We start from the raw sequence: 18,047 nt of genomic DNA, 5'->3' as shown, positions 1-18,047 counted from the left end.
TCTAAATAACTAAATTTATAAACACACAAATTTAATGATGTAGCATTTATGCCAAAGTTGTTGTTTACAGCCCTGTCCTAAGTGCAAACTCTACTTCACTCGCTTTATACATTAATAATGGGTCATTTATAAGTTACACCACTGCCACCTCCTGTAACAGTAAACCGGGGTAACACAGTTTGAGTACTCAGGTGACCATGTTACACATACGGATGCACAGAGATGCACAATTCTTTCTGTGCTATCCCACAGGCTCAGCGGCAGTCTCAGGGTCTGTCCATTATGTAAAAGCTGGTTGAAAACACTATAAATATACAAATGGGTCAGTACAGATTGACACACAATGGATACCCAGTATAAAACACTGTACAGCTCAGCATGACGCGTACAGAGCGTTTATTCATCCACATGATGACATCAGAGATTAACCCTTTGATGAACCCTGATGAAGCAAAGAGGCTGTATTCTTACTGTAATAACTCCATTTATGAAACATCCTAAAAATAAAAGGACAGTGACGCATACGCAACATTGGGTACCCAGTGAATTAAAAATAAAAATTCCTCCGGTGTGTCCTCCTTTCTTGAGATCCAGTCCAAGTGGGAGCTTCCGGGATTGGAGATTTGGAGATATCTCCAGATCAAGCACTTCCTGACCTCGGGATTACCTCGTACTGATATAACTAGAGCCCTCACAGCGTTTGAAACATGGTGTCTAGCAGATGGCTGTCTTACCCACCTGCTCTCCAAAATCTACAAACTACTTATAGAAAACCTTTTTAGCTCCTTACCCAAATTCACCACTGCTTGGCAGCAAGATCTGGGAGAGCAGGTCCGTGAAGCAGACTGGTTAGCCATTTTTGAGACCACACATGCTTGTTCTGCTAGTGTCTCTATAATAGAAACTAATTACAAGGTTCTAACAAGATGGTATAGGTGCCCAGCCCAACTAGCAAACTTTTGCCAGGGTGTTTCTGACTCCTGTTGGAGATGCCAGAATGCCCGGGGCACTACTATGCATATCTGGTGGGATTGTGAGATACTCAGACCTTTCTGGTCCAAGGTCATGGAGGTCTCTGCTGAAATATTAGGAGATGATGTTCCTGATAGTCCCGCCTTCTGGCTTCTCAACAAGATCGACGTTCCAATTTCCAGGTTTAAAAAAAACATTTTACGTTATCTGATTTCGGCTGCGAAAGCAGTGATTCCAACCCATTGGAGATCTCCTAACCCCCCAACCATCCGGGAGTGGTTCCAGAGATTGGAGTTTTATAGAGTTATGGATGAGCTTTTACTTTCATCTGCTGATAAAGTTACTGAATATTACTCCATTTGGAGCCCATGGCTCGAATTCCAGGACTCCGATAAATTTAATCATTTAAACAAACCAGTTCTCTCACCTACTCTCTCGTCCACAAAATCACTCTGTGCATGCCCAGAATCCAGAGATACAGCTGTGATCAGTCTTGTTCCATGTGATAGCGCACGCAAAGGACACTTACTACAGCCTACGATTTCGGGGAGATAATTGGGCAGGGACAGGGCCTTTTGCCATAGTGAATATACACTAGTGGTGTGCCAAACAGAAGCGCACGCAGCAGCATCCGTACAAGGCCTCTCAGTCTGTGTATTTCTACCGTATCTCTTGCTCCAGCTAAATGGCTATTCTAAGGGTCTAGTCCCAATCAGTAGAGATGACATGACAGTCTCGTAACCATGCTATAATATGTGCTTGCAATAACAAGCAACTGTAAAATGTATTTTATGCTCAGTAGACTTTAACAAAAGTCTAATGAATGTATTTAATGGGGGTACAGGTGAGAACTTTAACATTAATGCATTTATGATTAACAGCTAACAATGATGCCAGGGTTTTTTTTCCCCTTTGGCGAATGTTTAATTCTCATAGGCATCCCGCTGCGTCTGGTGTCGTAGATCACAGCAAACCTTTCAAAAGCATGTGCATCTTGCACACGCAAAGCCCAAATATGTGCGTATACTACTACAGGCGGGTCATGCTCAGAATACGTGCCTTCATGAATAAGGCTCCTTGATCATAAATCCTAAGGGGCCAATTTATTTCCCCTTGTGTAAAATTGATACATTTTTAGCATGAGGTCACCAAGCCAAAGAGGACACCTGCATCAGACTAGACAGGCTGGTCACACCATTAACAAAAATCAGCGGCATTATGGGTGTGAAACAGTGAGGTCTGTTCACACAAGCGTAACGTTATCCTGATTGTGCCAGGTGGAATCCCCTCCTAAGTGCCCTTCATTAGTAGATAGATCTCATTAACTAACAACATATCTGTGATGACATTGAGGTGCAAAAGAATAGCATTTAAATACTCACAACTTCTTCATGCCCTATACTGTACACAAAACTTAGTTTAATTACACTCAGACAGTATGAGTGGGATATGACGACACTGACCCTCTCCTGTACATAGTGGTGATCCAAACCTTACTGAGGGTGGACAAGTCTGCCTATTAGTGTGATCACCCTTCTCCATCTGCCAGAAAGTGCAGTCACTTACATCTGTAGTACTTAGTGCATACAGCCACTTCTGTGCTTATCTGTACAATATCATACCTCCCAATGGTCACGGATTTTGGAGGGACATTCAGACTAGTGAACTGCAAAGTCGAGTTTAATGGGAAAGTGGGTGGAGTGTTGCCGTATTCTGACCATTTGTGGGTGGAATCTGTGCTGAACAGGGGCAGGACTTATTGTCTGGCTTCCAGCATTCAAAATGTTGGGAGGTGTGCAACAAGTGAGAGCACGCACTGAAGTACACATACTCCTGCCCACCTCCAAATACAAAGCCTGCCTCTAAGCCCTCTCATGCATTACCGTGTACACCAGTAACATGTGCATGCAGCAGCTGCTTACACTTCCCAACATAAAGACAGTCAGGATAAAAGGGCCAACTGTCAGGACAGCGGGACAGATCCATCATGTTGCGACCGTTCCGCCTAATACGGGACAGTGGGGAGATATACACAGACTTATTCATATACATAAACATCCCCTGACCAACTGCCCAGTACAGAGCCTCTTATTCTGTATATTTAATGCAATACTCACTATCTATTCTTATGTTTTAAGCTAACATTTATTAAAGATGATCATTTCAAAAGCCAAAAAATACATTATTACTTATTGTTTAGAACATATGATGGTGATGACAGAGAACATAGGTCCAAAGAGTCCCTTCAGTGTATCACCTGCATAGGCAAATGTTGGCAGCTAGGACATGTGCCTCTCAGCTCTTGTAATATAAAGACAGCTGGACATGTGCCTCCTACCTCCTCCTAATACACAGACATCATGACATATACCTCAAACCTTCTAATATACAGACAACAGGACATGTACTTAGCTCTCTCCTTCGATTATAAAGATATCAGGACATGTACCGCTCACCCCCTCCTAATACAAATATATATTCAGAACAATTACCTCTGACTTCCTCGTAATGCACAGACATCAGGACTTGTACTTCAGGTCGGATTTGAATGCACAGATACGAGCACAGAGGGGTTACCTTTGACCCTCTCCACCTGATACAGAAATTACAATACACACCTCTGCCCCTCCTAAAATTTATTACCCCAACCCCCTACAAATATATATATAACACAAATGAAAATAGGGGGACATACTTCTGTATTTGTTCTCCTTATACATGGCTATTAGAATTTTACCTTTAATATATAGATCAGAAGTTACCCACTTCTCCAAATATATTGACTTTAGGGGGTATATTTACTATACTGCGGGTTTGAAAAAGTGGAGATGTTGCCTATAGCAACCAATTATTCTAGTTATCATTTTGTAGAATGCCCTAAATAAATGAAAGCTAGAATCTGATTGGGTGCTATAGGCAACATCTCCACTTTTTATAAATATACCCCTAGGACTCTCCTAATAAACAGACCTCATTAGTAACAAATAGCTGTCACACACAGACTAGCAGCAGTCAGCACCCGCAGCCAGTACCTTTGTTATTTTGACACAGGTGCACTAAAAACAACAATAGCATGTGAATTGTATCCAAAACTATGGGATTAAATGGTTAATCCCCATCTCTCCTCCTATATAAATGCAGAAGATACTCTGGTAACTTGCTGCTCATACACACTGGCTGTGAAAAATAATTCTTGTTGAAACCATACACAAAACTTTGTACTTTGTCCTTGTTTTCAGTAGAATACGTGATCTCAAATCCTCCCTGCAGCCCAGTATACTCTGTTCTTAATGAGCCCTCCTGTAGAGCTATACATTGTACCAAGCAGGGACGCTTCTGGAAACGTTAACATTGATGCAAAATGAAGTGAACGCTTGTCGGAAATTGTCTATTCACCTATATTATTTTGTTGTTGTTTTTTATATTGTTACTAGCGTTTTTTAGAACACATCTATCGCATATGCTCCCAATACGCATGTATCGTAGGTTACATCACTTTACCTGATACAGACAAGAAAGCAGACACATAAGTATAATTTTGCAACAAATGTGAGAGTATCCCGATAACGGGGTTTTATAGATTACCTGTTAGACAGGGGATAAAAGTGTCTAGAAAGCAGGACTTGGGGTCTTGGTATCCTGGTGACAGGGGACAATGAGGCAACCTCCATGTGTTTGGAACAGTTCAGACATGGCAGTGGCAGTCCAGTAATCCTACAATCCATTGGCACCGCTTGCAGCTCAGAGGAAGCAGAATGCTCAGATTTTAAGAATGACAGGGAATCCATTCCACAAAATAGCAAATCCTGTTAATACTGTAAGCCAAGTTGATGCTTCCCCACATCTATTAAGCTTTCAACTTTTTCTTGCATTAAAATTCCATGTTAAAAAAAGAGCTATGAAGAATTTCACTGCAAAGTCTTTTCAAGCCCCTCTTCTGCTGGCTTCTGTTCAGACCTACACTGAACTTGCCATACTGGTTCTACAGCCTATTCATTTAAGGAGATCGTTTCGCTATGCCTACATGCCAGAGGGTGGAGGTTCAAGCAAGGTAGGCATTTTTATAGCCACATGGAAGAAGCATGTGTAGGGAGCAAGTTTCCCCATATATACATGTCTCAATAAATGTTCCAACTTGCTTATTTTAAATGCTCTAACATGCTTATTTCAGCAGAAGTGTATTGTGGATTTCCCGGGTTATGTAATATCTCAGAGCTGGTCACTAAAGACTACAAAGTTGACGATTGTTGTAAAAGTTATTTAAAAGGTGTCATGTGGCTGTCAGTGGTCTCAACATCACCCTTTTTAATGCCATATTGCGTTATTTTGGCCAGAAATGTAGATAAACAATATGCATTCTCAAGGAGAGTGAAAATTCTTGAAAGGTTGTAAAAAAACAACAACAACAACAACAACAACAACAACAACAGTGGACTGATCTCTCACACAAATGTCAAAGACAAGCAGGTAATTCTTTTCTAAAAAAACAAGTAATATGAATCCTGTCTTCAAACAACATAGCAACAAAGACACCATTTAAAGTGCTGCTAGCAAAAGTTGCTATGGCCCGCTCTGGTTAGTTTGGATGACTATTTCCTTTTGAACCAACTGTATAATAGAACAATGGGAAACATTGCATAATGGACCATTAAACCTAAACTACAATTTCAAAGACAAAAGTAAACATTAAGAACACCAAGGAAAACCTCCAAAACGGTTGCACCAAGTAGAGTGGATATATAAAGGATGTCCGCTCACAAGAAGCAATCATTGGGAAAATAAGCACTCCTCCAATTAGCTGAACCAAGGCATTGTATCTCTACCAGTTGGGACATAATTCCACCTCTCCCTATCTCTCTGGTGACTAATATGAATTCTGATGCTTCCGAGATCAGACAACGTCACAGTGACGTTTTGCCTCGTTTTGGAATCCGATAAAGTGCAGAAAGTACAGAGCCGAGTAAGTTCGGGTGCGTTTGGTTTCCGGGAAATCGAGCCTGAGCATCTCTAGTCTGTACAGTGATATATGGGGAGTAATAACTCCCAGCACACACTGATATGGGGGATTATTATTATTATATAGAGGAGAGTGGACTGTACAGATCAGGGCTTACTGTGTGTCAATGACATTGACTGGATGGCTATATCAAGACAAGCTGTGGTGTGTTGGAATCACGAGAATTCAGAATAATAGCCCTATACAGGCAGTGGAGGACTGTCCCATGCTATAGTAACATATTGTTTTACTATTTAATATTCAGCTACCTTACTTACTTCTTATTAGTTGAGGTCAATCACCTCAGGGAAACATTAGGTGGTATTATAAACGGGATTACTTCTCAAAAGGCCATTATCTTGGTAATTGTCCATAACCAAAGTATCATCTGAATCTTAATCACAGCAGAGGGGTGAAGGTTATTAAAGAGGTCCCAGACATGACACTAACCACAGATGATGCATAGATTTTGCAATACATGCTCCCGTATCAAAGGCAGCCGACCTAAACTGATGGGAAGTGAGCATTTGACTTTTATTAACATATCTTCTTCTTTCTTACAAATACATAATTGAAAGCTTCAGGAGTTAAAGATGCACTTGAGGTCAGAAGATATTTTTCCATTGAAGAGCAAACTCACTGTCTGCCATTCAGAGAGCTATTAGAAATTTGGTCATTTTAGTGCAAAATGCTCAAAGACTACACAATCAAATATGCCTGAACAAGTCAACCTAAAGTCTAAAGCTGGGTACACACTACAGAATTTTCCAACCAATGGGTTATCTACAACAATTTTACGAACAACTGGAAAAAAAAAAGAAAAAGAGAAAAATAACGGTCAGGATCAGCATGCGGATTCATGGGGTGTAGTACACAGACACCGACCTAAACAATACGAATGTAAATACAGCGACCTGTTAAAAACACTGACTTATGTTTACACAGACTCCAGGTTCCGATGTGAGGAGACCCTGACAATTTAAAATTATGCCACTTTGAACCGCAACTTGAATATATTTAAAGCAGCAATGCAACGGACCCGGCGTACTATCATGGAATGTAAGTGTTATAACCTAACCCTAATCCTGGTACGGTAAAGTTCATACTTACATTCCATGATCGTACGCCGGGTCTGTTGCATTGCCGCTTTAAATATATTCAAGTTGCGGTTCAAAGTCATTTTAAATTGTCGGGGTCTCCTCACATCGGAACTGGGCTGAGTCTGTGTAAACGTAAGTCAGTGTTTTTAACGTGTCGCTGTATTTATATTCGGATTATTTAGGTCGCTGCAAACACTATCGGTGTTTACAGCATTGTTAAGCTGACTACCACTGGATTCATGTGTACACACTATACATGTTTTAAAAGATTTATCCTTAGATCTGTGCTCTTCATCTGTCATTACCACCGGCTGAAAAGACCATGACTCTGTAAACTCTATGGAGATCCTGATTGTGAGTGCGTACACACTGCAGGGTTGGAAGGACGCATTCCATAGCTGAACAAGCTTTATAGCTCTGCTGAACAATCAAATCAAACAACTGTCAGTGCTTTGGAATGACTATGAGAACGTAGGTGTCACAGAGAAAAAGATTGAGGACGTTCCGAGGTGATGTCACTGGTTCCTAAGGAATTCCCATGTATGCAGATGTGTATGTATGTAAATATGCTTAAAAGGGAGGTTTACAATGTATGATAAGTAAAAGTACACAAGGCTCCACATGATGAGCCCCTTTCAATCCCTGATCTCCAGTTCAACCGCACTGCATGCATTGTGGGTATTTACAACCTAGAGAAAAAATTTTGGTATAACATAACTAGCAGCTATATCATCACAATGCATAAATATCTGGCTGAGAAACACCTAACAGTTCTCCAGAGCATTCTTGAGAGTCACCAATGAATATATGTATAATGTCATTAAACATACTGTATTATACACTACCTCTTGACCCACATAACCACAGCCGTAGTACACAACACACACACACATATACATACTCATACCTATATATAGCTGTGCTTCAGGGTTAGGCCTGTAATTAGCCTAAAAGATCCTTGTGTCTCAAATATCCAAAAATGCAAACTCTGAAAAAGGTGCGGCTCTAGGTGACAAACAAGATATCTTGGCCAATAAGTAGCTTCAGTAGAGGACTGCTGACAAATATCCAGGTGCTTTCTAAAAATTCCAATTTACTTGAGTTACATAAACAAAGCTGCCCCCACCCCTTTCTGCCTTGTTTTCTTAGTGAGGGGGGGGGGGGGGGTGACCATTTTACTTTCAATCAAGTTGAAACATGCCATGATGTGGAAAAACAACAGGTACACCTTGTCATGCAGTGGAAGGTGAATTTCCAGCAACAGTAATGACTTATTTTCTCAAGCTGCCAGTGGAAATGGTCAGAGCGATATGTTTGCTGCATTGCAAAAAGCTGGCAGATAGAAAAATATCCTGTTTATTGGGCAGAGGCAAACTGCTGTTTAGGGAGCAACAAGAGTCTATGAGCCTCTGCTCTGATTTACAGCAAAATGCTACTGCCCTTTTACCCAGATATATTTCACCTTAGTTAAAAGGAATATTATGTTAGTAGATGTTCTGATCACTCTGATGTTTTCAACTCTTATTTAAAACAATGTAATCCAAAAATAATATTATTGTTATAAACATTTATACTTTGGTTATAATGGAGTGCATCTACTGCCTAAATATTTCTTCTAGTGGATTCATGTGCCGAACGTTCTGGTGCATGTACCGGTGCCCGACGCGTTGCCTTTGGTCTCCTCAGTGGTGCCCCTGGACGTGCCTGTTCTTTAAAGACTCGGACCAATGACCAAGTTCTACCAATGGCACGCCTCCTAGTCAAAGAGCAGGGTATTTAGACCTGCTCAATGCACCTTTAAGGTGCCAGATCTTTTGCCTGTGTTGTGTCTGCATTTTCATCCTATTTGGCTCATATACTAGTATTCCTGTCCAGAACAAAGAACTGGAGATCTACTTGTTTATGATTTCCAGTACCTATTTCCCTTGTGCCTGGATTCATCATCCTAGTTCTCTGTGTCTGGATTCATTATTCGTTCAGAGGCAGTAATATAATTATCGACTGCAGTCCCGCAATTTCCTTTTTCGATGGGCTGTTATCCACCGACATGTCTGGTGCCTACATGGAGAACCATGGTGTTTGCAGCGAACCCCATACCTAATTGCAGGGGCCTCTGGTGAACACTTATGCTAAATCCCGCACCTCCACTGTAGATAGCGCTAAACTAGGCTAACTGAATCAGATCCTCAGTTTTCTACTGTGCCCCTGACAAGTGGAATGTGTGTCCTTATTGTGGCCCTATGTGCTGAACTTAAAATAGCTTAAGCAATGCAACTCAATGACAAAAACAAAACAAAACACTACTTCATGGTGGAAATGTCTTATGTCAGAATGATCTTAAGCTATTGTCGTTTAATGGGGTCTACTTATGGGTACTGTCACCTAGTCACATCATGCTACTGATGCAGTCAGTTGAACGTCACATCTCATTTGGACTTTTAAATGCTATTATTTCAGCCGACTGAATTGGTGGCATGATGTTGTGAGGAGCAGGCTTGACATTTAATTGATTTTCAGCAATAATTCATCAAACACCCCACTGTTGTAGAGTAATCAGGTGCCGTGAAAAGGATTCCTATTATACAGTTATAGTAAATGGCTGATCCATTTGTAAATTTACTTTTTATTAAACAGAATTGTCCTGCCCTAAACCAGGAAACTGATATGTTGAACTAAAAAAGGTATATAACTTGACTACTATTCAACGAAGTTATATATGCAAAATGATTAACCCCAAAGCTGGATGTATCAGGCTGCACAGTTCCAGAGACCATGCATTACGGAATTAAGAGAGACTAATGTTGATATACACGATTTAGAATTATTAGAGAGCAGACAGAGAGCAGCCAAATAAGAGTAAGCGTTGGTACCACCAGGTGGATATATCAGTCTAGACTGGAAACACCAGAATTTAGTTTTTAGCTTGTCATTAGTTGATGAATTCTATTAAGTAAACAGAATTGCTGTAACCCCTCAAATATATAGCACATTTACTAAAAAAATGTTTTCGGAATTTTGATGCTCACGGTTGGATACCCACTTAAGTTTCAGTTGTGTTCCAAGGTAAATGTTTAAATTCCAGAGAAACCGAACAACAAACGCAAAAATATTTGGCCTTCAAAGGCTCATTTGGGGGTCACTCCACTTATCTCAATGTATTTAACCTGTGTTAAACTAATCAATAAATAATGTGATATCTATATTTGAACATATCCATTACATATTTAAATAATTTTAAAACTATTTCAAAATAATGTTATTTGCCCAGCAAATAGAGTTGGTTGCCACTGCTAGTGATAGAAACGTACTACATAAAGGCACGAGCTTTCATAATCCAACCTCTTCACATGTGCTTCAAAATCACCAGTGCATCAAGACAGCTAGACAAAAGAACATTCTGTGCAGTAAAACTATTATAAATTATAATGTATAAACACATGGATGCTCACTATTTGCATCCCTCTCAACACACAGTAATCATGCAAGTGAAGTTGATGGTAGTTCCCCGGGTCGGCTCGGACTTCAAGGGTATAAAGGCAACATGCAATTTATTTAAAGGGATACCTTTCGGCTGCATGTGAAGCTAGGCATTGCCGCAGTGTGGGTGACAAGGACTGTGACCAGTATCGCCTATGCTCAAACCTTGATGCTTCTCCCCAAGTCACCATTTACCATAAAATGATGCTACACAGGGATATCTCAAACACTTGCCTTGTTAGTCTTGGATGCTCTGAAGCTTTAATGTAACTTGCATTCATTGTTAAACTCAGTATTCATTACCAACAAAACTGGGTCTGATCACCGGACTGAAACACTTTCTCCCTCCGAAGAGGTGGTTTAAAAAATAAATAAATAAATCATCCCATTGATGTTTCAACACAATAGAAAGTGGGACAGATTGGTTATCTCCTGCCAGTCTCATTTCACTTTAATCTGCCACTACATCTGCCCTCCATGTTTTAGGATCAGCTGCAGGAGGAACTTATGAACAATGGGTGCACATGCAGTGCAGTTACATCCAGCGGGTATGGGCAGCACGTTGGCCAAGTGGTTAGCACTTCTGCCTTACAGCACTAGATCCATGTAAATTCCCGACCATGACCTTATCTGTGAGGACTTTGTATGTTCTTCCCGTGTGTGTTGTGTGGGTTTCCTCCGGGCGCTCCGGTTTACTCCCACACTCCAAAAACAAACTGGTAGGTTAATTGGCTGCTAACAATTGACCCTAGTCTGTGTGTGTGTGTGTTATGGAATTTAGACTGTAAACTCCAATGGGGCAAGGACTGATGTGAGTGTGTTCTCTGTACAGCGCTGCGGAATTAGTGGCGCTATATAAATAAATGATAATAATAATAACTGTCAGGCAGCCTTTCAACAGGAGCCGCCTCCTTTGGGATTCTCTAAACATCATTCCAACATCCTGGATTTGTAGGAACTGTCCCTCTATCCCAAACACGAGGATTTTTGTCCCGGTTAAGGGTAGGGATGTGCACCGGCGACTTTTGAGGTCTCGTGTTTTGGATCCGGATTTTCATTATTTTTGGGGTTCGGATTTGTCTCGCAAAACACTTGACGAAAGGTCTCGGTTCGGATTTAAGGTTTTGGATTTTTTTTGGAAAAAACATAAAAAGTTTAAAAATCAAGTTTTTGGGCTTATTTTCACTCCTATGCTATTAGTAACCTCAATAACATTCAATAACAAGCATTTCCACTAATTTACAGTGTATTCTGAACACCTCACAATATAGTTATTAGTCCAAAACGTTGCAACGAGGTATCTTTCTGGACTGCGTAGAGGAGTGGGTCACCACAATAAGGGGCAGGTGGGCTATCCCTTTAATCTGGGGTTGTCATGCAGTAAATTGTACGGCAAGCAGACACATGTTGCAATGGGAGTTCTGGTATGCTCACGCTATCTCTGCATAAGGACGCTCCAGCATTCCGTCTCGTCTTGAGTTTAGATTCCTAATGCTCATGCCAAGACTGTGTACGTGTTTGAGTACAACAGTCTCACTTCACATGCAAAGCACAAATCAATTACACTGACTCAGATTTAAAGGACTTGCTAAAACCTAGAATTTAATTTTTCAGATCTGAACCACAAAGGTAAAATACATTCTTCAGCGTTAGCCTGATACTGCTGCAGCCCTGTTCTGTTACAGGAATCTGAAGCTCCACATACATCTTTAGGACGGTGTCCTTACAGGTGAGAAATACAGAGACTGAGTTACAATGACATCACTGGCCCTGCCTCTGTATATGTTCAACCAATCCATTCTGCACAGCATATCTCCCAACTTGTCTGTCACCCACTACTGGTGCGTGTTGCAGAGTCAGGAGGGTAATAGAGGTTTCTATGGAGAAGCCTAGTGTGTTATAACGCAGGGGAGCCCTCTGGGGGGGGGGGGGGGGGGAGGGGGGGTGGTCACACACCCTGTCCCTATGCCAGATACTAAAATGATGGGAGATGTGTAGGCTTAATTAGTAAAGTATAAGCATTTCAGTTATTTTACGTATATTTTTTAGCTCCATAACACAGATTTGATAGATAGCAAATACAGGCTTTTATTGCTCTTTACCGGTAAAATAGTGTCTGGTCACTATGACAACTGTCTTGGATTCTATACTTTTGTTCCTGGAAATGTCCCTATTTTTCTATGACTATAATCCCTCTTATTCTTTCCATTTAATGAAATTCTCATTAGAAGTCCTTATTCTCTTGGCATTATAAATCATTATTTATTGTAGTAAGCTACACTGCGATTTGCTGTATAATGAATAAGGCTCTTGTGCAGCCAAAGAGCAATTACTCTGTGTAAAGCGTGGAGAGTGTTGTATTTCAGCACGTCTGTAAGGTGGAAGGGGAAATTAGTGCTTGAGTCGCATCATTCCAACGTCTGCTTGAAGCAGAAATCCCATTACAAAAACAGGCGTGTGTTTTGTTGTTTTAACATAAATCACTTTGGCTGGCTTTAACAGTTGTTGGTATTTACCATATTTCCTTGGTTTATGTCTTCAGGCTGCTATTAATGATTTATAGTTCTGCTCCATATCATGGACTACCATGGCAACCACAGTCACATGGCACATGATGTAGCAAGCAAAGAAGTTTTGTAATGCCCCTCTGAGGTCTGTCTGCTTTGTGTACTGTAAAAACCTCTCCCCACCGCCTTCACATGACATGCCGATAGGTGTGAGTCTGTGGCTGTGAAGCAGACTAACTGTGTCTGGCAGCCATATTTTGTAACCTCCAGAGAGATTTTGAAAGGGAGATAATGATTTATAAAAGGAACGCTAAGAAAAATGACTCATCAGATGCATGCTTCACAGGCACTTAACTTGCTATTTAAAGAAAAAATATATGTGGAATTATTGCTTTAAACAACTAACTAGGCTGCACAAGAGCATCCTGTCCAGAGAAAGATGAAATTACAGGAAAAGGAGACAGCATGCAGGATATACTGTAACATGCAAGATTAAACATTTTTGGCTGAACAAAGTTCATGCTCAGTAATGGCTTGAGGTATGGCCTGTCTGGGCAGTCATCCGGGGGTGCAACTTGTAGAGGAGGCCGCAGCATTGGCTATGAATGGGATACTGTGATTTATCCATGACACACTGCAAAGCAAATGCAATTAAAGTAACCCTTTGAGTTGCAGAATTTACTGAAAACGGTTTGTGCCTTTGTTAATGAAATCTGGTGGTGATTCACACTTCAAATCAGAAGGAACGAGAGTGAAGAGTTAAAAGCAGTAACATTTATTTGGATAATATGATAACAACCACTTACATTGTGGTATAGGTGGTTCTAAGGTCCGGTTAAAGCGATTCAACTTTCAGACCTTTTTAGGGAACAAAGACAAAATGAAAAGGGACTGTTTGAACTAACACTAACTCTCAAACCGCTGGGAGGCTTATTGGTAGCACTAGGCCATCTACAGCAAAGCAGGAAATGAAAGGATGCACAAGCAGGTGGGCTCCTTGTACTCCCACCACCACTATTAAATGGACTTTAGAGCTAAGCATGTTATCCCATACTTGCCAACTTTTTAAAGAGATCCCGGAGGAGGAGGGGCACTATGTATCATGCCATTTTGGCCCCTCCCTGTGACATAATGACGCTAATGCGTCTTTTTACAGGGGAAGGGGGGGGGGCAAAATGTTGCGCATCACTGAGAATCACATCATGGAGACCCCCATCCTGTCCACATCCCTAGGAAGTGGGCAGATGAGGGAGAAAGACCTGCTCTCTTGGGAGACCTACCTAGGAAATCAGGAATCTCCCAGACATTCTGAGAGAGTGGGCAATTATGGCCTATCTACATTAGACCAACTAGACCACAATGTAAGTGGTTATTTTCAGGTTATTCCAAAAAAATGCAGCTGCTTTTAACACTATTCACTCCCATTCTTTCCAATCTGAAATGTGCGGACCGCCCCCAGACTGCAATTAACAAGGGCACAAACAATATTGCCCACATACTGCAACTCAAGTGGAAATAAAGTCCACACAGGAGCTATTTACCTCCCTTTTCACTTGGGGTGGGTGGGGTGTAATAGTAATACAATGTAATAACTACATGGCAGATATTTCATCTCCTGTACTCATTGTCAATTCATCTATCCAAATCTCATTTATTTTCATTTTATATGATCATATTAGAATTCATCTGTATTTCATCTAATGCATGTTCAGGCTCCTAATTATGCATGTAGCTGGCTGATTACCTTTTAGGACAAATATAAGTGTATTATTAAGCAAACATAAAATAATGTATTTAAAGGTCATTGTATGGATTGAGGACTAGGGTAGATAAATAATACACATATCACCTGGAAGGTTGAAAGCACTGTCCTGAGAGAGTTGAGGGCTTGTTTTTTTTTTGGAGGGGATGAGGGGTAAAGACACTTTTATCCCTGGACTCCATTCACCCACCTAACTGCAGTTTGACCTGTATGTATTCTGGCCCCACATATACATGCTTAGATACATACAATACACAGAACACACTTGACGCACATTTACATGGACAGACATCTAATCAATAGGATAGAGAGGCTAGCATTCAAATACACAGGAACAAACACAGTTCTGTACATTAATTGTAACTATTTCCAGAACAGCCAAGTGACTTTGTATTAGTTCCTTTAATAAGTTAATATGTTAGTGCTATGTACAGTATGCATATCTCCCAACATTGGAAATGTCAATGAGCTCTACGTGACCCTTTATAAAACAGTTACATATGAAGTGTTTGAGCAAACTTTTTAGACACAAAGTAACATAAAACATAACTTACTGTATACTGAAAAACACCACAAAAATGTAAACCCTGTACTACCATAGAGGGAAGGAAAATGTAAGAAACCGAAAGATCTATACATCAGATAGACTACTTAAAGGTGAGGGTGTCTGAAAGAATGTCACTCAGAAATATGTGTACAGGTAAGGTGACTTGGAAAGAAACACACAAGTGTTTTGCTGTATTTAACAGCAAACACTTTAGACAACAATAGCATCAAGCAAGAATTCCCATGCTGCTTGAGTATGATGAGAATGAGGAACTGACGCTATACAGTAATTCGGATTTTTGAATTAGTGGATTTCCTCATTCTGTTGCCAAGACCCTCACAGAATTTTAAACTGATACAAGGACAAAGGCTTGTGGAAGTGGTATTGTCTGAGCCAAGTAAACTTCCTCACCAGATGTTTTATTTTGTTTTATTTAAAAATATTTTTATTTTTGTAACTTAAAGGAGCAGTCCCCTCTAACAAAGACATGTGTTTCTTTAAGAGAAAGAGGCCTGTAAAAAGACACAGTCTTGATAATTTTTTCCTTCTGTGTTGTAATTCAAGCTATTAATAATTACCAGTTGCTCAGCAACCACAGTCACATGACCCATGATGTTGTGAGTACCCCTTTTCTCAGCTGGATGGCCCTACCCCATTCTTCTGCCGTCACGTGACCAAGTAAGGTCTGTGTGAGTGCACATTTAAAGTGGACACAACAATTCAGATTGATAACACAGAATAGTTCGTAACAATAAAGGATTGTGATTAATTTATGTCATGGAGTTTGCTTACATTATTTTGTTGCCTTTTGAGCTTCCCCACTCAGCTCTACCATCTGAGTGACCATTACATAACCATAGCGTATGTGGTCATCGGTCATACTTGTTCACAGGACTCAGTACACTAATCAGGATACTAATAGACAGCGAGCTGTGTGTCAGGCAAGCCACAATTTATTACAGACACCATTACTTGAGTTTAGACTATGATTGGAAAATACATATGTAAATCCAGCAAAAACATGCTAGAATTCACTTTGCATACTATACTGTTGCCTTTTGGATGGTACCATAAATTGTGCTTCACATATAAAAACAATACGCTGGTTAAACTGCATAATCCAGACCTCTATCGTCAAATAAAAGCAAAACTTCATAATCAACATTATTACCATTTATTTATTTATATAGCGCCACTAATTCCGCAGCCCTGTACAGAGAACTCACTCACATCAGTCCCTGCCCCATTGGGGCGTACAGTCTAAAATCCCCTAACATACACATACAGACAGAGAGACACACACACACACACACACACACACACACACAGACACAGACACAGACAGACACAGACTAGGGTCAATTTGTTAGCAGCCAATTAACCTACCAGTATGTTTTTAGAGTGTGGGAGGAAACCCACGCAAACACGGGGAGAACATACAAACTCCTCACAGATAAGGCCATGGTCGGGAATTGAACTCATGACCCCAGTGCTGCAAGGCAGGAGTGCTAACCACTTAGCCACCGTGCTGCCCAAACTTTCATAAGTCCTATAAAAACTGCCAACATGTCCATAAATTCTGAGCAAACATATCTTATGGCCATCAAGAAACCAGCCAAACAGCATGCCGAAAATGCCCAACAACAGCCGATACAAGGCACCAGCCCACCTTGTCAAAGGGCTGTTCAATGGAAGGGTGGAACACTATGATGGCCTGTAGGACAAGAAAACATATACATCAACACAGAAGAAAGATTAAAAAAAAACATATGGTGGTATCCTGAACAAAAACCACCATTCACAATGCAGCGCCATAAAAATGATCGGGCACTGAAGCTCACAAGATTTTGCATAAAATAATAAAAATTAATAATAAGTGTATCCAAGAGGTTTAACACAGAGGCATATTCATCAACGGGCAAAAAGAGCAATGACCTCCGAAAATTGGCATCTTGGCCAGCGATAGGGTTTCACCCTATACATCAAGGTGATCTCCAGCAGCAAAAAAATTCACTAGGTTTAGCATTTGATGGTGAATCCTGCTTGACAAGCATCAATGGTACATGTACTGCTGCAATATGTGTTCTGTTATTGCCAGAAGAAAAGGAAGGATAAAAGGCTTTATTATTTGAATAAAGCATTTATTTCACTTGTCAACAGTATTTAAATATTTTAAATCTATTTTTTTTTTTTTTTTTTACAATCTAATTTTATTCGTGGAATTGAAAGCCCAGGTCTGGGTTTTCAGTTCCTCTTTGCATTTGAAAACTGGCAAGCCGGGCCATGCACGCGCATACCCACGGAGACTGGTCCAGGGAAGTGGTAAGTTAACCCTTACCGCTCTATACCAGTGTCGCCGAGGCAGCTGAGCATCAGTCAGCTGAGTCCAAGATATGCGCGTCATCACAGTTTCTTCATAAATAGCCCCAGAGATACCAAAATATCAAACTCTGCAGCAGGTTGCCATGTTAGGAGAGTGGTACTTCTCTAACTGAACAGCCAGCCGTACAGACAATCTGAAGAATGCAATGTTGGGCTGGTGAATTTATACACACGGGGCCTCATGTTTGGACGTATGTACATTTGCGTAGTACATATAGCATGAAATAGCTCTGCGCATGCTCGGAAACAGACCTTATGCCAGTGAACGCAACTGCGTCCAAACGCAAACAAACGTATGACAGCC

The 18,047-nt window shown here is 40.6% G+C and overlaps 1 protein-coding gene across 3 annotated transcripts in view; it reads right to left on the bottom strand.

The window, feature by feature from the left end:
- The window catches only part of ARHGAP40 (Rho GTPase activating protein 40), a 49,754-nt gene that overhangs the window by 18,811 nt on the left and 12,896 nt on the right, over nt 1–18,047 (bottom strand). The window contains exon 1 of one of the 3 annotated variants that reach the window (XM_075177585.1): nt 4,558–4,914. The exons of the other annotated variants lie outside the window; for them this stretch is intronic. Coding sequence (XP_075033686.1) covers nt 4,558–4,760 — 203 coding nt within the window. The 5' untranslated portion in view covers nt 4,761–4,914. Of the gene's footprint in view, nt 1–4,557; nt 4,915–18,047 lie in introns of those variants that run through there. 3 annotated transcript variants of the gene reach the window in all.

Source organism: Mixophyes fleayi, chromosome 6 (assembly GCF_038048845.1).
Source record: "Mixophyes fleayi isolate aMixFle1 chromosome 6, aMixFle1.hap1, whole genome shotgun sequence".
Lineage (NCBI taxonomy): Eukaryota > Metazoa > Chordata > Amphibia > Anura > Limnodynastidae > Mixophyes > Mixophyes fleayi.
This window is presented reverse-complemented; position numbering and strand designations above follow the sequence as displayed.